The sequence below is a fragment of the Oculina patagonica genome, chromosome 14, assembly GCF_052425735.1.
Source record: "Oculina patagonica isolate OP01 chromosome 14, crgOcupat, whole genome shotgun sequence".
In the NCBI taxonomy this organism is placed as follows: domain Eukaryota; kingdom Metazoa; phylum Cnidaria; class Anthozoa; order Scleractinia; family Oculinidae; genus Oculina; species Oculina patagonica.
In genome coordinates, this window is record NC_135771.1 from 24550651 (window position 1) to 24573448 (window position 22798).

Below are 22798 nucleotides of genomic sequence, written 5' to 3' on the forward strand. Positions count from 1 at the left end.
TCGCAGTTTGATTTTGTCTTGTTCAACCATTCAGAACTGCCAGGTTAAACTTTAAACATTTTTTTATTCAGATTTTCCCATTTTACACTGCTTTTTTTTTAAGACTTCGGAACATGGGACTGGTTTCTCTGGATTCAAAGTTGACACATTATCCTAGACTAACAGAAACCTGCTTTCTCAAACTCATTAATAATTCATCAAATTGAAACAAAGGAAATCAGAACCACCAAAGCCTGGTGCGGAAAAATAATAAGATAAACATATTTCCTCTTTCCAATGATAAGATCACTCTTTCTTGAACAACTTATTTATTGTCCAAAGGAGCAGTTGCACAACTAAACAGTAAGTTTTGTTTTTTCAGATAAATTAATATTAATATTTGGTTTCCTTAAAGTTTCAAGCAGTGTGAAGACAGCTTAGCATTTCTCCCATAAACCGCTCGGACTTGTTCCGCGCCAAATTGGCCGTAAACGAAAATTTGCTCGCTGGAGAAACCCATTTGAGACAACACATGCATCACGGATACAATCATGGTGGGGCCGCCACACAACAGTATTTTATGCTCCAGTTCTTGAGGTCCTGCCAAGTGATTAGAGATCATGTCCTTGTCGATGTGGCCCTCTCCTCCTTGCCAGTTCTCTTCCTCAGCACCTTTGGACAGCGTGTAAAACACGTGAAAGCGGGAATCACGTGAAACGCAGTCATCTAACTCGCTCTTAAACATCAGGTCTGACTCACTGTCCGCGTGATACAGCATGGAGATGGAGGTCTGGTCTCCAGGGTCCGCCATGGTGTCACGTACCAGTTGAATACACGGGGTGGCACCTGAACCGCTGGCCACAAGACTCAAGTGTTTAACAGAGTTAGGTTCGTACTCAAATCCCCCGCATGGACCTCGGAACTCTACGAGGTCACCTAAACATAATCAAAGCAAACGAAATAAGAATAAATATCGTAGTCTTCACCAGCGCCGGTACAATTTTCTACACATTTCAGTTTTCAAGTATTCATTCAGCGATCACACTCTCCCAACAACCGCAAGAAGGCAGTTGGGAATTTGATGCCGCATAGACAGAAAACTTAAAATTTTCTAAATTTCCCACATTGATTTTTGGTTCACTGTTTTACAGTCGGTCAAGAACCTGAAGAGAACTTTGTCTATCAAAATACATGTGGCCTGATGTGGGGGCTACCGTCTACCGACCATAAAAGAGAGTGAACTGCAAGCGAAGTTAACTATCATCATCATCATCATCATCATCATCATCATCATCATCAATCTTTATTTAAACACGAAAATCTTATGCAACAGCTTCCAGCCCTGTATGTGTTTACCAGTTTTTTCAGCGTGCTTGTCGATGCATGAGGTGATGGGACGTTGTAACATGAATTGCGTAATATACGAACGCAGGATGCGCACAAACAATTTGCGATAATGTCTTAAACTTAAATATTGTTGACTTTTAATCCTACCTGGACTCAATTTGCGAAATCTCTGTGACAACTGTCCGTGACTTTCAAACCTAATGACCAGGTCTACTCGGCCATAGCTGTTTGTAGCGCTTACTGGCGAAAAATACCGCTGGCAATATTTATCGCCGTCCTTGTCCATAAGCACTCTGACTTGAACATACTGGCCGGGAAGACAACCGGTATGTTGTGAGGCCTGGGGTAAAGCGAACTGAAACTGGGCTTGCTTGTCTCCAAGTGGAATAACCGACAGGAGCCTCAAGGGGACAAAACGATCAGGGCTCAGAGCGGGTAGGTGCCCTATTCCATCCCCATCAGTGAAGGGACCTCGAGTGGCCGGAGGTTTGGTATTAAATGGATTGTCAAAATCTGTGTCCTGGTAGTCGTTCTTTTCACTGTTCTCCAGTGGTTCATTCACTGCCACTTCACGCATCAACCTCTGAGCAATTTCTATCTTTTCTTCATCGCCGAGCTTCAGTAACTCTGCATTCAAGGCACGTCTATCTGCTGACTGAGACCTGGGATAACAGAAAAAGATTAGAAGAACTTGGCCAGAGGCGGCAGAGCGTTTTGGATCGTGAATCGTGAGGGGGCTAAGACTGTCCCAAAAATACTCTGCAGGTTTTCATATTTGGAGCAACTTTTTTTCCGTTCTAACAACTTTTTGGTTTCTGAACAGTTTCTAGAGCGATGATTTCATAAGATTCTCCAATTGTTGTTCGAGAGCTCAAAGAACGTTTCTGGTCATTTTCGAACTTTTCCGAAGATAAACGAAGTTTTCTGGAGACTTCCAAGGAAGTTTCGAAGATGTTTAAACTCACTCACGAGACGGAAGATCTTGACAAACCAATTTTACGCTGCGCACGCGATTTTTACGGCACCAAAACGTGGGGCGGCTGAGCCCTCCCCCTCCCCCATACTCCGCCGCCTATGTGGTGCTTATATAATGCTTGTTTAATGAATGAACAACTAACTACAGTTAACCCTCTCTTGACGAACACCTCTGTAAGACGGATACCTAATTTCCCTGTATTTCCTCTCCGAGTCTGCAGCCTTAGGGACGAAGAGGGTGAGTGAGTGAATCTCTCTGAGGCTGGACCCCTCTCTAAGACTGTTTTAGGGAGAGTTGGCTGTACAATCAAAGCGTCATCACGAAGTAATCACTTTTGCAAATGACAATGGACACAGACAATTAAGTGAAAATTAAATCTCGAAGCAAATACATGAAGCCGGTACGAAGGGCGGTTTTGTTTTTACTTCTGATTGGATTAAAAAAAAGTGGCGCGAGTTTTTTAAACCAATCACTAGCGTAGTAAAGCAAAACCAAAGCAAACGCAAATTACTTTCGACACTTAAAAGAACAACTTGTGTTTTAGTTTGAAAGTTGGTTCACGGTAAGACTTTTCCAGGAATAAGAGAACTGTAATGAAGTTGAAGTATTCAACATGACACGAGCATGGGACAAAGAAAAAATCTGAGTCCCCGACGGAAATCGAACCCATGGCCTCCCAGATACCGGTTGGGCGCTCTAACCAACTGAGCTACGAGAGACTCGTTGTGAGCTGGGCCATTTACTAGGTTGATATGTGACACGCGTCCTACATACTGCTAGGATCAGCAATGTCGAAATCATCAAGTTTGTAGTAAATAATAAAGATGGTAAATTTTAAGCTCGGTAATAAATAATGAAGTTGAAGTATTCAACATGACACGAGCATGGGACAAAGAAAAAATCTGCGTCCCCGACGGGAATCGAAGAGAATTGTAATATTGGTGTGCCTTACCAAAGGTCCAAAGATTCCAGACCAAACAGCGATGACTTGCCAACAAACTGCCTTAACACTTCATTGCTTGGACCCATCAGCCAACCTGCTCGTCCGTCTCTCAACAGGCGTTCAATATCTTACACACACAAAAAAAAACATACAGCTTTAAAAGGGAGTAACGTAGCGGCCTAACAGCTTGGGGAGGGGAGGGCGGGGGGAGACTCTTTTATGAAAGGGACGGTGACGCTCTTCAGAAAATTTGAATTAAACCCCTAAAGGAGACCAATCTGGGAGAGGCTGAAGCTAAGACCTCGAGGCTGGATAGCGTTGTCTGAAAAAAAAAAACCTAGATGTCCTACGAAAATTAAAAACAGCTACCATGGTCTTTAAGTGATTAAATGGTCTTGCTCCTGAATATATGCGATCTATGCTCACTGACCGTAGTGAAATATCCACTTATTCACCGAGGGACTCCGAGGGTAAACTTGCTGTTTTAGCGCCCCCCTAAACTCCAAAAAACAGCTTTAGCTATAGCGGTGCGGTGTCGTGGAACAGTTTAGCTGTAAAACTGCGGCAAGCACAAACTCTCTCTAGCTTTAAATCTGGCTGCAGCGGTTTCTTTTCTGGTTAAATACACGGCATTTATGGAAAGCAGGCATTTTTTTCTCTATTGTAATTGTTATTGTTTTATATTTAATTTAGTTAATTTTATAATGTAATTCATATAAATAAGGCCTGATGTTTTTAACCGCGTTGAAATAACGATACTTAATTACTCTCAAATGTAAGCGTTTTCGATGATAACGATGAGCGTTTTCCATCGTGTCAGTGTGGACGATAGGCGAAAACGCATAAATGATAACGCATGACGAAAACGCATTTGTGGGAACGGCCGAACGAGGCCTTGTGAGAAAGCCAAGACCGTGATAATGGGTGTTTTAGTGCACATCCACACAAGGGTGAGTCTGCTATAGGGGAATCTTTCTTTACAATATTTGCCTCATTAGCATAAGTGCTCCAGTTTCTGATCGTTCTACAAAAATATCAGTTATGACACGATTAACTTTCGCCCGAAATTTGAGCCTGACGTAGTAATCCTTTTTCTTTGACGCGGGTTTGAAAACTCAAAATTTTACAAAGAATATATGGGCTCATTAGCGATTTTGCCCCCACAAATTTTGCAGTTTTTGAAAGCTAATATTTCCTTCGATATTACACGTAAAGAGCTGCAAATTTCGCCGACTATAAAGTTTCACAAGCTCTTTAATCTTCTGGAGTTATTTTGGATATAACAGGATGCCTTCTCTACGCAAAGTCGTATGGTAACGAGGCAAAATGTAAACTATGACGTCAGCAAAGATCGCTCTATAGAATGGTTCGTGTCCTTACCAAGATCTTTTTTGTACCCAGCTCCCCCGCAGGCCTGCATCATCTTGTCAGTGGCCTTGTTCACATTCTTGGCACATTCGAATCTCATTTGCCAACACCAGCATGGATGCAAGCTCCCAATCCTCGCAAGAAACATGAGTTAAAATTATAAACCAGGCAGAAAGAACTACGTTAACAATGAATTTGTCATATATTTATTAGAGCTATTTACAGCGGCGCTAATGTGATTTAGCTAAAAACATCAATGAAGTCTCTGTTGTAAATCAAATAACGGAATTGAGGACCTCGCCGTACTCCAGGTGTACATCTCTTCTCCCGGTCGGGCAGAACCGGAAATCCCCCATCATGGAATCTGTACAATTTCTCTTGTTTTTAGTCCGTTATTGTAAGAAACGAATTGTACGTGATAGAGCAGTTTTCAATTGAGTGTCGTTAAACCAAAACCATAATCACTCTGACTAATCACTAAGGACACAGACAATCCAGTAAACCAATCAAATCTCGAAGCAACACATGTAGCCGGCACGAAGCGCGGGAAAACATGCGTGAGCGAGTCACGATTAATTTTGCCTTTACTTCTGATTTAGTTGAGAAACTGGCGCGAGATTTTTAAACCAATCACTAAGCAAAACGCAAATTACTTTCGATACTCAAGTGAAAACTGCTCTAACTGCCATCTTGTTCTGTTGATCAGCTGTTTTAATACGTCTTTACCATGTACAAATCAAATGGTTACTCCAATTGGTGAACAGAAAATTGCGACGATATCAAGTTATGAGTCTCAATTAGTCACTCGCTTTTGGATAAATGTATCTGCAAATTTGCTACCAAGTTTGCAATAATACTTTAAAAGCAAATTGCTTTTTTTCAACGTAATTCAAGCAGAATTGGTATGATTAGTAAAATTTGGGGCAGTTTCAGAAAGACCTTTGGCTGGTTCTTTAGTTGCTTCTCAGAATTGTCATGTGACGCAGAATAATGCCTTCAAAACATAAACATAAACTACGATGAACATGACCCTAAATGACGCCTGACGTTCCCTATGGAAGGTTCTAAACAGCAGTTTTACTCACGGTAACGGAGCGTTCCAATCTTTGTAAATATTCCAATCATTGTTGTTAGTGACTTTGTCCATAAGTTGAGCCATTGTGAAAGCCATCATCCGGCATGCATTGGTGCCGCACACTGCTTCTCCAAAGTAATCCTTGTAAATAGTAAAACGAACTTATAATGTTACAGCTTATGTATTATGTATGACTTTTAAGAGGGTGTTAGACCTGTGTTAGTGTACTTAGTTGAAGTACTAGAAGTCTTTAACGAGTAAAATAGTTCTATTTAGACTGCCATGGAACTACACCAAGCTCTAAAGTCTGTCCCTGTTAATTGAGACGAGGGGGCTAAAAAAAATTCCAGAAAACTGGAATTTTGTTACGCGGACTGGGAATCACACCACAAAATTGATCAATGGATCGAGATTTGAGGGGTGGTGTGAGCGCGGTTTTTGTATAAGTGAGACTAAAGTTAAGCTTAGGATTGTTGTAATGTGTGGTTCGTTTACGTTATAACCAATCCACCATTCGTACCGTTCGTTGTCCGCGATGTCCGTCGAAAAATATAAAGTTGTATTCTTTCATTCATTAAGGAACCAAGGCTCTGCTACCCTGAATTTCAGACAACTTCCTCTGGTCGCTTACCCTCGAGAAGGGGAACACGTCTGAAATTCAGGCTAAGGCTCTGTCCGAGATTTTCTCTGCTTACTTGGATCGACGGGTAATCAGCAATGCGCATGCCTATGTCAGCGTGCTCTTTAGTGGTCACGTGACGTCGAGCTATGTCAATGGCTCCCATGGCGATGCCATTCCAACATGCTGACACCAGTAACAAGAATCTGGGTGATCCAACTTCGTTAAGGGATGCCATGCCATCACCTAAAATGACAGTCAAAACACTCTACAACTGTCAGTCAGACTCCCACTAGGTTTTGTCTTTTTGTTTGTTATAAAACTTCTTAATCAACCAACCAGTCAGACAGACAATCGGTCAGTCAGTCAGTCAGTCAGTCAGACAGACAATCGGTCAGTCAGTCGGTCAGACAGACAATCAGTAAGTCAGTCAGACAGACAATCGGTCAGTCAGTCAGACAGACAATCGGTCAGTCAGTCAGTCAGTCAGTCAGTCAGTCAGTCAGACAGACAATCGGTCAGTCAGTCAGTCAGACAGACAATCTGTCAGTCAGTCAGACAATCAGTCAGTCAGTCAGACAGACAATCGGTCAGTCAGTCAGTCAGTCAGACAGACAGACAATCGGTCAGTCAGTCAGTCAGTCAGTCAGTCAGACAGACAGACAATCGGTCAGTCAGTCAGTCAGTCAGACAGACAATCGGTCAGTCAGTCAGTCTAAGTCAGTCGGTTGGTCAGGCGTTTTTTGAATGATTTTCACATTACTCGAAACTACTTGATATCTATTTTTTTACCAAAGTTACCTAAATTATTAAAATTGTTAAAAAAGGGGGAAAAAGTTCGAAGGAGAACTCAGATCAGAAAGGTGCAGAAAGGGTGTGAAAGGTATGAAACTGCCCAAAAGGAACATAAAACTTGCTCAGGTACATTGATTCGCGGCCGGCAAACGTGTAAATTTTATTAACAATTCAATTGTTTACTAACTGTAGTCCTCAGTACAGTTACTTACCATACGGCCCTATAAGCTGATCTTCAGTGACGGTGCTCTCACAAACCATAGGCCCTGATTGGTTGCCGTGCATTCCTAGTGATGACCAATCATCCGTGTTGGCGCGAACGTCGTCCTAAAAAGATATAAAGGTAAAATGTCACTTGTTTCCCTCACTAAAAAGGCCTTAAAATATTATTATCTGCAGCGTGCTAAGTAAAGTCTGCGTTCGAGCCTAGTGGCCCATCATGCACCTATCAATGTTAAGCCCGAGGGGGGGGGGGGGGGTCGGGCAAGGGGTGGGGATTTTGACATTTTCTATAAAAAAAAATTCAAATTCCCCACCCCCGGGACAAAATAATTGGTCAAAATCCCCACCCGGGAGCAATGAAAGGTGGTCAGATGTCCTTCAAACCTTGTTGCAGGGGATCATATACGACCAAAATCCCTACCCTGGGGCCATCATGTACGATCAAAATCCCTACCCTGGGTACCGACCTGACGATCAAATTCCCGTGGTTAGCCCGACCCCCCCCCCCCCCCCCGGGCTTAACATTGATAGGTGCATCAGGCCGAAGCTTATCCCGGTTTCCGTAGCGTTAAACGACTAGGAATATTCTAACTCTAACTCTCCCCTGGATAGGATGCTAGTCCATCGCAGATACGCCAACATTAAATTCGCCAGTGCCCATTTATACACCTGGGTGGAGAGAGGCACTGTGAGAGTAAAGTATCTTGCCCAAGAACACAACACGATGACCCTGGCCAGGGCTTGAACCCGGACCGCTCGATATCGTAGTCCACTACATCATCGATTAGGCCACTGCACCTCCCTGTGCGTGCCAAATAAAAAGATTACATTGAGCCGTGGTTAAAGCTTTCCTTTAAAGTCCTGGCCAAACAGCAACACAAAGTGGACGCAAGTTGAAAACTTGCGTCTCCGTTTGGCCAGGACTTGCGTGCACTTGCGTTGACTTGCACTCACTTTGGTCGGGATCAAATTTGCACGCAAGTCAACGCAAGTTTTTCACCGTTTGACCACCCAACGCAAGTCAACGCAACGAGTTTTGCTGTTTACTTCAAGTACTGAATTGCATCACGCGCAGTAGCATTGAAATGGCTTTTTTTTTTTTTTACACCTCGCGCGCACTTGCGAGTAAACTTGCGAGTCCGTTTAGCCACCCAACGCAAGTTCAACTTGCGACTTCTTGCGTCCAGTGAACTTGATTCACTTCATATTTTTTATATACTTTTTGTACATATATACACACCTTAAAAAGAAGGAAGCATGACAAGTTGGAGAAATTCCCGTCAAACTGAGGACTTATTGTGATGATCACATAGAAATCTGCAAATCCAGCGCTTGTGGCCCAGGACCCGCACTTCAGTATCTTGATTCTTCCATCCTCGGTCATTTGAGTCCGAGAGGACAATGGGTACCAGAAGTGCCCACCTGAAGAAAAAAATCCCTTATCTGTTTTAAAACAACTAGACTACAAGCCCGAGTTTTTATGAGAGAATAGTCAACGAGGCGCAGCCGAGTTGACTATTCGCTCATTAAACGAGGGCGAGTCTAATTGTTTTAGTAGAAATCTGAAGATTGCACTCCAAAACTTACAATTTTGTACATGTACCTTAAAGTCAAAAATTCAAGAAAAATTGTCTCTTTGAAGAGCAAAGCGCGCTCGCGATTGTGTTCTATCAGCGAACAGAAAACAATGGGAGAACTAATCAGATTTGCGGATCTCGAATAGGACAAAGTTTTTCCAAAATGTATTAACGCCCAAAATGTACTGTTTTAGTATAGTTTCCTCAATGTATCAGCCTACATAACGAGAAAAGAACTGAAAAGTAATACTTTGGGCTAGAGGCTTAAAGAGTTAGTCATTCGTAGAAGGACTAAACCAGTAATCAATCAATTAATTAATAAATTATTCAATTAATTAATTAATTAATTAATCAATTCACTTATTTCTATAAGGAATACATTCCGAACCTGTCGCTGGATCACTGTATGAAACGGTCCCGATCAAAGTCTCTTCATTTACTCGTCGGAGAAGGTCCTGGACTCTAGTATTGTTGTGATGACGTAACAGCAATGCACTGACTGCGATGTAGTGCATAACTACAGGAGCAAATAAAAGAAAGATTAATGAGAATTCCCTCTTTATTTATGAAAATATTCTTCCAGAAAAGTGCCGAATCCTATTGTACAATGATAATACCAGGAGAACAGTGGAAGTTTGCTTGGTGCGTCTTGTCAAAAACTATGATGTCATCTTACTTAGACTACTTAGCATTATCTTTGTGTCAGTCAATAGAGCAGTTTTTAATTGAGTGTCGTAAAACCAAAACCAAAGTAATTACTCTGGCCAATCACAAAGGACACAGACAATCCAGTGAACCAATCAAAACTCGAAGCAAATACATGTAACTGGCACGAAGCGCGGGAAAACGTGCGCGAGCTAGTCACGATTGGTTTTGGTTTTGCTCCTGATTGGCTGAGAAAATGGCGCGAGATTTTTAAGCCAATCACTAAGCGTAGCAATGCAAAACCAAAGCAAACGCAATTTACTTTCGACACTCAAGTGAAAACCGCTCTAAGCTGAAAGTGGAGTTAGGTCTCGAGTGATAAGAGAAGAACGTCAAAGTTGACCACGTAATCTTTTTAAGTTGTTCTCAACACATTATTTTTCCGTGATTTGTTCGACCCAAGTTTGCTAATGCTGCACTCATCTGCGTAAAATAAATAAAAAATAAAAAAATCAACTTTGTTGCACATAACCGTCTTAATTTCGACTGACAAACCTGTGGCCCTCGGATTCCTGATCTAATTGGAATTTTGAAGTGTTGGTTTTTGTGGAGGGAGGAAAACCGGAGAACCCGTAGAAAAACCCTCGGAGCAAGGACGAGAACCAACAACAAACTCAACCCACATATTACGGCGGGTCCGGGAATCGAACCCGGGCCACATTGGTGGGAGGCGAGCGCTCTCACCACTGCGCCATCCCTGCTCCCCAGCGTACTTAAAACAAAGTCGGATTTTAATGGTGAGCGTTTGTTTTTATCTTGCTTTTCGTTAAAACATGAACATTTTCAAAATCTTATATATTTTTAGGAAGTTAGCGCATCGTGCTTTGATCAAGTAGATATCAGCTAGAGGCTCGTGCTAAACCCCAGACCTTCCGTTTATTAATTGCGCAGTCTTGTGTCTGCAGTCTGTAGTTGTAATATCTCGAGTTTTTATGTAATGTTTAATAAATGAGCAGTAGTGTTTTATCAAGTTTAAAACACGAGGCGCAGCCGAGTGTTTTAGACGTGATAAAACACGAACTGCGAATTTATTGAACGGCTTAAAAATCGTCTGATGTAGATCAACTCATTCATGCACTAATATTTAGATTTGGGGTTATTTTGGCCTAGAAAATTGGACGTAAAGTTTAGCCGTGTCTTTATCAGATATAAAGACACTCATTAAACATTTATTTCTTTTGTATTTTCTTTATGAATTATTAATGAGTTGTTTAATGGTCTTTAGCTGTGACATTGCAAATTTGAGTTCTGATTAGTCTTATGGTTCAAGTTTTGTATACAGTACAAATACAGCTGAGACCCTGTTACCCACCAGGGCCCAGTTGTTTAAAGGGTGGATAACGCTATCCACCGCATAAGTCACTATCCGGTGGATAGCGTTTTCCAGCCTTTGAACAACTGGGCCCAGGCTCCCAATACTCACCACACACCATCGCAGTACTCGGGCAGCCATATCGTGCTATTGTTTCTATGACCATTGTCATACACACGTGATTCTGACCCAGTCCACCAAATTCTTTTGGTATAATCAGCCCCAAAAGGCCTTGCGAGGCTAGAGCCTTCATGTTCTTGTAGGGAAACTCGTAACTTTGATCCGATACCAACTACAAAAACAAGTAAGTATCATCTTTCAGCATATATCACCCTTCCAAGTCTCGAGTTAGGTATATTATTGGTAAATATCTGAAAGTATGAATTATAACTGATTGTGGAACCACTTGGAGATTTTGAGGTACCATGACTATTATTCGTCTTCCTTCAATTAGCAGTGGTAAAACGGAAAAAGTCTTAATTGGGCGGTCATTTCAAAAATACTCGTGTAATGAAGTCTTTTACTTTACAAAATAATAAATTGAAAGAAAAAAACTTTAAAGTGGCTTTACCAAAATCTTTCTAATAACCACGCAAAACTGGCTAAACCGGTTCAAATTGACTTCACCAATATTTTTCGATTATTTCTAAAAACTAATTTCTGAAAAAATCAATTAAAACTGCTCGCTTTTCAGCACATAAAAAAGGTTATTTTAAAGTTCCAGAACGGGAATATGTTTGCGCTGCGCAAGCAGGAACTCAAGATGAAACACAGAAGTGAAAACAAGTAGAAACTGAACTTACAACAGAAATTAAAATACAGAATTTCAAACAACAGAAGTTACCACAAGCGGGAACTCAAAATGAAACACAAAAGTGAAGGCAAAAGAGAACTCAAAATGAAACACAGAAGTTAAAACAAGAGGGAACTCAAAATGAAACGCAGAGTTTAAAACAAGAGGGAACTCAAAATGAAACACAGAAGTTAAAACAAGAGGAAACTCAAAATGAAACACAGAAGTTAAAACAAGAGGGAACTCAAAATGAAACTCAGAATTTAAAACAAGAGGAAACTCAAAATGAAACACAGAAGTTAAAAGATGAGGGAACTCAAAATGAAACACAGAAGTTAAAACAAGAGGGAACTCAAAATGAAACACAGAAGTTAAAACAAGAGGAAACTCAGGATTAAACACAGAGTTTAAAACGAGAGGGAACTCAAAATGAAACGCAGAGTTTAAACAAGCGGGAACTCAAAATGTAACACAGAAGTTAAAACAATTGGGAACTCAAAATGAAACGCACAAGTTCAAGTAAAACAAGAGGGAACTTAAAATGAAACGCAGAAGTTAAAACAAGAGGGAACTCAAAATGAAACACGGACGTTAAAACAAGAGGGAACTCAAAATTCAACGCACAAGTAAAAACAAGAGGAAACTCAAAATAAAAGACAAAAAGAAACGCAGAAGTCAAAACAAGAGGGAACTCAAAATGAAACGCAGAAGTCAAAACATGAGGGAACTCAAAATGGAACGCAGAATTCAAAACATGAGGGAACTCGACATGAAACGCAGAGTTTAAAACAAGAGGGAACTCAAAATGAAACGCAGAGTTTAAAACAAGAGGGAACTCAAAATGAAACACAGAAGTTAAAACAAGAGGGAACTCAAAACGAAACGCAGAAGTTAAAACATGAGGGAACTCAAAATGAAACACAGAAGTTAAAACAAGAGGGAACTCAAAACGAAACGCAGAAGTTAAAACAAGAGGGAACTCAAATGAAACACAGAAGTTAAAACATGAGGGAACTCAGGATGAAACACAGAAGTTAAAACATGAGGGAACTCAAAATGAAACACAGAAGTTAAAACAAGAGGGAACTTAAAATGAAACGCAGAGGTTGAAACAAGAGGGAACTCAAAATGAAACGCAGAGTTTAAAACAAGAGGGAACTCAAAATGAAACGCAGAAGTTAAAACAAGAGGAAACTCAAAATGAAACACAGAAGTGAAAACAAGAGGGAACTCAAAATGAAACACAGAAGTGAAAACAAGAGGGAACTCAAAATGAAACGCAGAAGTTAAAACAAGAGGGAACTCAAAATGAAACACAGAAGTTAAAACAAGAGGGAACTCAAAATAAAACGCAGAAGTTAAAACAAGAGGGAACTCAAAATGAAACGCAGAAGTTAAAACAAGAGGAAACTCAAAATGAAACGCAGAGTTTAAAACAAGAGGGAACTCAAAATGAAACACAGAAGTTAAAACAAGAGGGAACTCAAAATGAAACGCAGAGTTTAAAACAAGAGGGAACTCAAAATGAAACGCAGAAGTTAAAACAAGAGGGAACTCAAAATTCAACGCACAAGTAAAAACAAGAGGAAACTCAAAATAAAAGACAAAAAGAAACACAGAAGTCAAAACAAGAGGGAACTCAAAATGAAACGCAGAAGTCAAAACATGAGGGAACTCAAAATGAAACGTAGAAGTCAAAACATGAGGGAACTCAAAATGAAACGCAGAAGTCAAAACATGAGGGAACTCGACATGAAACGCAGAGGTTAAAACAAGAGGGAACTCAGGATGAAACGCAGAAGTTAAAACAAGAGGGAACTCAAAATGAAACGCAGAAGTCAAAACATGAGGGAACTCAAAATGAAACGCAGAAGTCAAAACATGAGGGAACTCAAAATGAAGCGCAGAAGTCAAAACATGAGGGAACTCAACATGAAACGCAAAAATTAAAACAAGAGGGAACTCAACATGAAACGCAGAAATCAAAACAAGAGGGAACTCAAAATGAAACGCAGAAGTCAAAACATGAGGGAACTCAAAATGAAACGCAGAAGTCAAAACATGAGGGAACTCAAAATGAAACGCAGAAGTCAAAACATGAGGGAACTCAAAATGAAGCGCAGAAGTCAAAACAAGAGGGAACTCAACATGAAACGCAAAAATTAAAACAAGAGGGAACTCAACATGAAACGCAAAAATTAAAACAAGAGGGAACTCAACATGAAACGCAGAAATCAAAACACGAGGAAACTCAAAATGAAACGCAGAAGTTAAAACAAACGGGAACTCGATCAAAATGCTGAAGTTAAAACAAGAGGGAACTCAAAATGGAAGACAAAAATTAAAACAAGAGAGAACTCAAAATGTTACGCAGAAGTTAAAACAAGCTCGAACTCAAAAAGAAACACAGAGAGTCAATCAATTAGGAATTTTATGAAACGCAGGATTTAAAAAAGAGGGAACTCAAGATTAAAGTTATGATATAGAGGGGTTTCAAAACGAAATGCAGAAGTTTAAAACAAGCGGAAACTCAAAACGAACTTAATAAACCGAAGAAAGGCACTATTTGCGTACGCATAAACGACCCTTATATTACTGTTTAGTATTACCCCTGATAATTCCACTGCTAACCTAAAGGACCGATCCCATTTCTCAATGGGCCTTTTCGGTTTTTGTATTACACTAGATTTTAAAAGCCATTTTTATATACTATGCAATAATGAAATGACTGAAAGTGGATTGTTATAAAGCTGTAAATGAAAACGCGTTCTGCTAAAAGGAGACTTTTGTGACCTTAATAAAGGGTCATTTCAGTTACAAAATGCAATCATATTCATTTGCAGTCAGCTGCTACCACTGAAAAAGAAAAAGCAGTTTACTCGACAGGAAAGTTTGGGTACCGACCCGTCGCATTCGGTTCGGACCGATCTTTTTTGTAGAGATATAGTCAAGTTCTGAGGACTTGAAGCTAAATGATTTAAATCTACATATTTTTCACAAACTGTACGTTTTAGAAAGATTTCACAAAATTGAGGTTTAAGTTATCGATTTTCTACACCAGATAAAAGCATTCTTTCAAAGTACTACTTTGGTTGTTAGTCAATTAAATTGTATTTTTGATCTCTTACTTTGTCGGTGGAATTCTAAAGCTATTTAAGCTTCTAACTTTGCTGATGAATCAGGAACAATACCTTACTAGACTTTTGAACTTCGATCAGAATTGAGGAAACCCGTGAATAAATTCTTTTATGACTTCCCTTATCAACAAATCGTTTGTAAGCCCAAAATATCCCTTCCTAAGCATGTTTTCCAGGAAAGATCAAGCATTTTCAGTGTAACCAGAGCCAGAAAAAATGAGATCAATGCCTAAACTTTAAGTCAAATTTCAGTGGTGTCGAATTCAAGCCCCAGAAAACTCGCTGAAATTGCTTTAAATCAAAGAAGGTCACTTTGCGTAAATGTACAATGAAGCTGTGCCACAAGATACCAGCTATTACAAGATTCCTACTGCGATTTTTTTCGACACGACGTAAATAAGCTCAAATACCACCTATAAATCAGGCCTAAACACAAAACTCACCGCGTTGGGCCTCAAAGTTGTTCTGCAAAGTTCAATCAACCGTTTTTGTATTTCTTTTTGCTCTTCTGTCAAAAACCACTGAGGGTCATAATCAAAGGGCAAACCCCAGAATGGACGATTTCCCCAGCGTTTGTTTTCGGACGCCGACATCGTAGCTTGGAATTTTTTCTGCGGACTGTTGGTTGCAACACGTAGTATACTTAAAAGTTATGGCAACTGGGACTAAATTTCGTCGCTTTAACATTTTATACACCTTTTAACTAATTTTTCTAGTAAATTGGACATTATGGCTTTTCAAGTTGTACTGTCTCGTCTTGTAAAGACTATAAGTGGTGTAATGGCGTTAGACAAAGCTCTAGATATTGTATTCACGGATCGTCGCTTTGAAGATGCTTTTAAGGTTGCACATTAACAGTGCAAATATTTAGTGGCTTAGAAACACTTGTAATTAAAAAATACTACAGAATAAAATGTCTTTTAACGGCCTCTATCGCACTTTAAAGTGGGTATTATCATGATTGTCTCAGAGGGTAAGCGGATATTATGCTTCAAATAATATAAGCGAAACAACGGAAAGGCATTGCATAACTTATCAACATTTCTATTATGAGTCGTTTCAAAATTGAAAAGGTTTGGGCGATAATTTCAATAAGACTTGTGTAAGCCAACTAAAAGTCCTTTATTCTGTTAAATAAACTGAAAAATTGCTGCTTTTTTTATTTGACGCATTCATATAGAGTATCAAATTGACTTTGCCAAAAGTTTTAAACCACGCAGCCAGCCGAAAATGACGAGAACAACTAATATGCTTCTTTAAATATTAAGTAGCCCATACCACACATAAAAGACTCCACAATATATAACCCTCAGACATAAAACCACTTCTTCTTTTGCGTACCGTCCTAACTTTCTTAGATAAATAACTCGAACGTAAAAACATCCTTGCCAACGGAAATGGTTTAAACAGATGTCCTGACGTAATCGCCGTTATTCGATTTGTTTCGCACAGTGTTTATACAGTCCAGTCAAGTTCAGTAAAAAAAAATGAAAAGACTTGGAAAAATTCTTGTTAGCTCCCGGGTTGACGTGCCAAGAAAGCTTCGAAAAACTTCTCACACATACCCCTAAAACACTCAAGGTGATAGATAAAAGACTAAAAGCGCGCGCGAGAAAGCGTGCGTGACGATAAAGGTTACTATAACACAGTGTTTTTACAGTCAAATCCGTGAAAAATTGACTTGGAAATATTCTTAGGAACTCCTGCGTTAACGTGTCAAGAAGGTTGCGAAAATCGTCTCGCAAATACCTCCGGGAATGTCAAAGGCAATTCAAGTGGGACTGAAAGGGCGCGCGCTAGGAAACGCGCGTGGCGATAAAAATCACAATAACCTTGTTTTTACAGTCAAATGCGTGAAAAATTGACTTGGAAATATTCTTGGAAACTTCCTTATTAACGTGCCGGGAAGGTCTGAAAATTGCCTTTCACATACCAGTCAGGATTGTAGAAGGCCATCGATTTAGGACTGTAAAGCTCTGGCCAAACGGTAACGCAAGTGAACGAAAGTTGCAAACTGTGCGCGCGCTAGAAGACGCGCTCTGTAGCTCTTGACCGGCAAAAAATGCAGTTGCTTTTCGCAGCAATGACAAAACGCAAAAGAAAACACTGTTGAGGTTTTGACTACATATTTTAATGACAACTATATCTGCAAAAACATCCGCTGGAAGGCATAACACTAATTATAGTAAATGACTTGCATTATCCCTGCGCAATCTTTTCTGAGTGTACTTTAATTCAATCCTGGAAGAAAGTGAAAAAGAATTATTATATAGAGGCAGTAAAACCAGTTAATCCACAGCAAACCTAAACCCACAAGAACTGGAAGAGCCAAAAAATCCAGATCAGGAGAACCCATAGCACCAGAAAAAAAAAACAGAAGAACAAGAAAATCCGGAAGAACATGTTGAGCTAGAGACTCAGAGAAAAAGCAGAATTTCAGTTTAAATCACTACGTTCGCTCGCCCAACTGAAAACATTTTCTCAAGAATTTATGAAATACAACAGCGGTCAGGTTGGTTGGTAACTCACGAGGAGTCCATGATAAATTATTATAATACTTTCTACGCAAGATGTGAAACATGCCCACTGCTCCCGACTATCCATACACTTGTCCATGTAAATACACCCTTGTGGTGGAAGCTAAGACCCATGCATACTTAACAAAACATTACGTAGCAAAAATGCATATGAATTTGAGATAGCAAAAAGGGTGTAAACACGGACGCCTGCAATTAACTCCTATGCAAAATACATGAACTAGAAGAGCTATGAAGATCAAGAACAGAAAATCAAGGGGAAGGGGGGAGAGGGGGGGCAGAAGAAATAAAGATCCAAAAACGGGGATCCGGCAGAGCAAGAAATGCTCACTCACCGCAGAATGGAGCCTCGCTGTTTGTTTTCAGATAGAAGACCCCAGGCCGTTTGGTTTTGTCAGCACCGTACCCCATAGTGGGACATTTGCCTTCACACTGCAGGCACTTTCCTGTCTCAAATTTGGCGTAATCTCGACAAGGAAACGCTTTCCATGAGCATCGGTTTTGCACTGATGCGATGTAATATTCCGTAGCCCTCAAGTGGTCACAGACTGAGCCTATGTCAAGAGCAAAAGACTAACAATCATTCCTCTTTCCTTTCTGACGTATGCCTGCCAAATGTAATGTGCCCGGGGGGGGGGGGGTACTTGACCTATGTTTAGGTATAGGGGTGCCGCTGGGGGTTTGAAACCCTGACCCTGTTTAGGACAATAAAAACTTTTAAAAATACCTACCGTTTGTAGGACAACACCCCTATTTTAAGACCCTATTTAGGACAAAGGACAAAATCGACAATCATTTACGCTTTATTGTGATTGCATCCCGTACGCGATGTTCGACGTATTGAGAAGAGAACACCGATCCCAGCAAATAAAATAATGCTTTCATTAAAGCGAAAGCGAAAACAATGTAAATAGTCGACGACAGTCTTGCCGCAATACCCTGTCTAGGACAGATTCAGACCCTGTTTAGGACAGAGGAGCTTGAAATTATATACTCTGTTTAGGGCCGGAGGAGTCAAAAACCATACCCAATCCAGCGGCACGTCCCCGCATAGGCCATATAGAAGAGTGCCCCCCCGGGATAGTTTTTACAGTGGGATTTTATATTTAATGGTCTCAACGTAAGCTTGTAGCAAACTACTTTGCTGTTCGGCTGCAGTATGATCAAACACGTCTGCATCAAATTTTAGTAGCCTCCAGGCTGTTAGGAACTTTAAGGTCGGAAAACAAGAGGGGACTCGTCCCTGCGACTATTCCCCGGGACCAAGTCCCTTCGTGTGAACTACCATTTCGTCAAAATATCTAGTCACAGCGACCAATTTTCGTCCCTGCGTCCCTTCGTCCCACAAATTCAAACTGGTTTGAATTCATGGGACTAGTCGTAGCTGTAGGGACTAGTCCCATGAAATTTTTCTTGTCCCCTCGTGTGCGACTAGTCCCTACGACCAAAATAAAAAAATTAACCAATCAGAAGCCAAAGCAGTCGGTCCCTGCGACTAGTCCCTTCGTGCAAATACTACAAGGGCTTATTCCTTGCGACTAGCCGCACGCTAATAGGCGTAACTAGCCCCTTTGTGCGTACTGTGTGTATGTCTAGTCCCCTCGTATTAACCAATTGACTCCTGGAGATTTTCCAAAATATCGCCACTTTTGCACGTTTTTGACATTTTTTGGTCAGGTATGGGCTAATTAAGCTCCAGCCTACTCAAAACGCTACTTGCAACATAAAGGCATGCCTTTCTTTCAAAAGCATCGTATTTTATGACATTTTTCCTCGGGCATGCGCAAAAGTCAAAGTTTGGGGATTTTTGGGTTAGAAAGTGCTCTACCACTTTAGGCTTTTCGTTTTTTCCTTTTTTTTTTCGCTTTTTTTTTTTCTCCTTTTCTTTTCTTTTTGCTGCACTTGTTGGCCATCTAGTGGGCCGGAATTCTCCAAAATATAGGAGCTACTTTACTGTGGAACTGCGAGGAGTGGTTGGCAGAAATTTTCCTTTGAGTGTTTCGCTGAAATTTCTATGCGTTTTCGTGCATATTTCTCTCTACATTACCCCAATCACTGTGGTCTAGGTATAATTGGAAAGATCTTTTCCTCCTGCAGATTTTGAGTATAAATGGTGCCTTTTTGGTCCAAGATGATGACGTCAGAAGCGGAACAAAGGTCAACGGACGTCAGGGCCGGTTACGGCCTGTGTAGGTGTCAATGACCACATCACGGCTGCTGTACGCCAGCTGTGATAGTTGCCTATTAGGAGGCAACTGTTGTCTAGAGATTCAGTTATGATCTAAAAATATAACAAGCTAATAAGCTAGCACCACCATAAATGCTCACCAGTGAACTTAGCAAGAACTCTATAGTTCATGATCGTCGCACTCGCAATAGACCATATTCGAATTCTCGGTTATGGATTGTAACTAGCTTGCGACAGAGGCTAATGCGGGGGATATCATTTACAAGAGCTTCTTGTCAATTGCATTTGAAAACTTTCCCTGCATTAATTAACCTCCATTGCAAGCTAGTTCCAGTCCAATGCCGAGAATACGAGTATGATCTGTTGGAAGTAATTGCAAATCCCGAAATGTAGAAGTACCTCAGAACAATGGGAATCTCCATTTTAGAGCGGTGAATACATCGAACAATCTAGATAATAATATAATATATGTTCATACTTCTCTTAAGTCTCTCCTCAATGTGTTAGAGGTGTAGTGGCCTAATGGGCAGTTTGTTAGACTCCGCATTAGCTGTAGGGAAAACGTTTTATTTCTAAGCGTTGTACGTAATATAGACTGTATCAAAAGTGATTACTTACTGAGTAGACTGCTACAGCCGGGCTGTTTGGAGCCGCCATTTGGGAAAAAGTCTGTGTGACCAACCGTTTCTCTTGTCCCTAGACTCAGCTTACTGGTATGCATGCTGTCAACATACTTTGCGTCACCTGGATCCAATCGGAACCTGGCGTCCACATCTCTAAAAAGTGGTCCGGCAGGATCTAAGCCTGTTTTAGAAATAATAAAAATGCTGGGATGCTACAAGTTGTACGCTGTGTCACTTTAGGCTCCTAACTTTGTCCTAAGTTGGTTCAAAAGTAGGTTACTCCTAGCATATGGGATGCCGAGTCACTTTTTAAGGGACTGTGTCACAGATTTTAGCCAAATTTAGCCATGGGAAATGACCATCAAATTCGGTGAAATATAAAACATAACCTCTTAAAACAGTGAAGGAGCATTTCAGTAACACAGCAAATACAAAAGAAGGTACGGATGGCCAAAAGTGACGAAGATTGAAACGGATTGCGATATGAGTTTTTGAAATATTGTTGGGCTGAATGGTTTTCAACCGAGACGTTAGTCTCGTTTGCTTGTAACTTTACATTATAACGCAAGGGATGCACATTTGGTTGCATGAAAGCTCTGGTTTTGTCATTTAGATCGATAGAAGTAATTTCTTTGTAAACATTCAGTTTCATAGCAAGTATTTCGCAAAGCAAAATGAAACTATTTCATTTGCCAATAATAAAAAAAATGATTTCAGTGTTATGTCGCGTAAAAATAACTTTAGCTACGTTGTATTTCTCCAGTCAGTGAAAAGTTTTATTAAAAATTGCCACCTGCATTTGCCACGTAGTTCAACTTTCGAGATTTTAAAGACATTAACCAAACGACGCTGTATTTTTGGAGGTGATTCTTTTCTTTGATTCTTCGGCGGTTTGGACTACAAACAGTAAAGCCTTTTCTCAAACCCTACCAGTTATGCGGCCAAGAGTCATTCCACGATCCTTCAGGTAACTGCCAGCGTACCCTGCGGTGTGAGCGCCAAGACTGAATCCCACAATGTAGAATCGCTCAGCCAAAGCGGGAGAACCGGAAGAACTGGAAATCAGGAACCTTATAAGCTCTGCTACCTGAGCCCCTACAAGCCGAGTGTTTCCGGCTGCCTGTCGGTAAGGAAATCTCGCTCCTTGAGACCAGTCCACCAAAACCACATTGCAGTCTTCTCGTTCCAGCAAAACATCTTTAATTCGTGTGGCATATCTTTTTATATTTGCTGGATAAAAAAAAAGAGAATTGCTATTTTCAGTCTAATAAGGTAACGCACTCTCCCAGTGCACAAGAAAAAGAAGAAGAAGAAGAAGAAGAAGAAAAATGCCACATCAAACGCATTGAGAAGTAATTATTATTATTATTATTATTATTATTATTATTAATTATCAGACACTTACCAGTATACCCATGGATCACAAAGATTGTTCTCCGTGCAATGCCGTACTTCGGAGCTGTCAGTTTACTTTCATCGACGTCATCAATTATCCCAAAACCATACCTGGTGAACATGTGAAACGATGTTCCAACGTCGGCTGGTGATTCTGGTAGATTTACGAGGAACCCGTTTGCACCTGGTTGCCGCTGAAAGCAACCGTACTTTCCATAGCAGACTTCTTTTGGTCGAAATAGAAATCCTGAATGGATTGAAAAAGAGTCAATGAACGTCACCGATCCTTCATCTCCCTGCTGTAAAGGTGAATTTTTTAATAACTTGTGTACATCTCTCGATCAGAAAAGCTACTTAATGTAGAGAAGAATGTCAGTAGGTACGTAGGTAGGTTGGTTGGTAGGTAGTTCATAACAAAACTTTTACTTAACGTTTCGCATCAATTCATATCAAAACATAATAATGTAAATTAACAAGACAGCTTATCCCTTTATCCATTATAAAAAGGATAAGTAAAGTATCAGTGAAAAAGGGTATAAAAAGTCGAAAAGTTTGTGTCTTATTTTTGGACACTTGTTGAAAATCCTGACTAATCTTTTACCAATCGTAATCGCAGCACTAAGAAAGTGATTTTTTTCAAGCTCTGCTAAGCAACAGTTATATGGGAATTAGAAGTAATGCGAGTTAATACATACCCTGTGTTCGAACTGTTAGAGTTATAAATAGGAAGATAAATCCCCTTGTAAACATTGTTCTTTTGCTTGGCTTTCTGCTTGGACTCCTACAAGATGTCACTAATAATCGTGTCAGTTATGGTATTGCTTATTGGTTTGGCATTTTTTCAGATCACGTGGTACAAAAGAACTAATTTGAGGCCCTTAGTTGTCAGAATAGTTGGAACACACGCAGGGGTCCCAGAAAGACTTTAGAGGGTAACGCAGGTGTAACCATGGCAAAATGCACGCGTTTATGCGCATGGGATCCAAAAGAGTAACAGCATGTTCACCTGCAAGAGAAAGGCCGAAAAAACAGACAGAAATGCCTAAGATAACGATCAGGGAACGCACGGGTTAAAACATGCAAAGGCGTAAAAAATGACACAGCGATTTTTGAAAGAGTTCTGAAGGTAATACAGTTAGAACCACATGAAACGCGCGTGTTTACACGAGTGGGATTAAAAAAAATTATAAAAGGGTTAATACCCAAA

At 40.3% G+C, this 22798-nt stretch overlaps 2 protein-coding genes across 2 annotated transcripts; both read right to left on the minus strand.

Annotated features, from left to right (window-relative positions):
- Positions 1-44: 44 nt before the first annotated feature.
- Positions 45-9994, minus strand: LOC144639304 (uncharacterized). Its single transcript, XM_078498604.1, has 9 exons — positions 9290-9994; positions 8565-8746; positions 7315-7429; positions 6384-6553; positions 5699-5829; positions 4626-4747; positions 3255-3372; positions 1474-1988; positions 45-915 (listed from the first exon to the last, which is right to left on the minus strand). Exons 1-9 carry the CDS (start codon positions 9414-9416, stop codon positions 389-391), a joined length of 2007 nt encoding a protein of 668 aa, XP_078354730.1. The 5' UTR covers positions 9417-9994; the 3' UTR covers positions 45-388.
- Positions 9995-16964: 6970 nt separating this feature from the next.
- Positions 16965-22341, minus strand: LOC144637629 (pancreatic lipase-related protein 2-like). The gene is made up of 6 exons (XM_078496687.1): positions 22287-22341; positions 21602-21838; positions 21127-21426; positions 20192-20377; positions 17721-17939; positions 16965-17089 (listed from the first exon to the last, which is right to left on the minus strand). The coding sequence occupies exons 1-6, from the start codon at positions 22339-22341 to the stop codon at positions 17079-17081; spliced, it is 1008 nt and encodes a 335-aa protein (XP_078352813.1). The 3' UTR covers positions 16965-17078.
- Between the last annotated feature and the right edge of the window lie 457 nt (positions 22342-22798).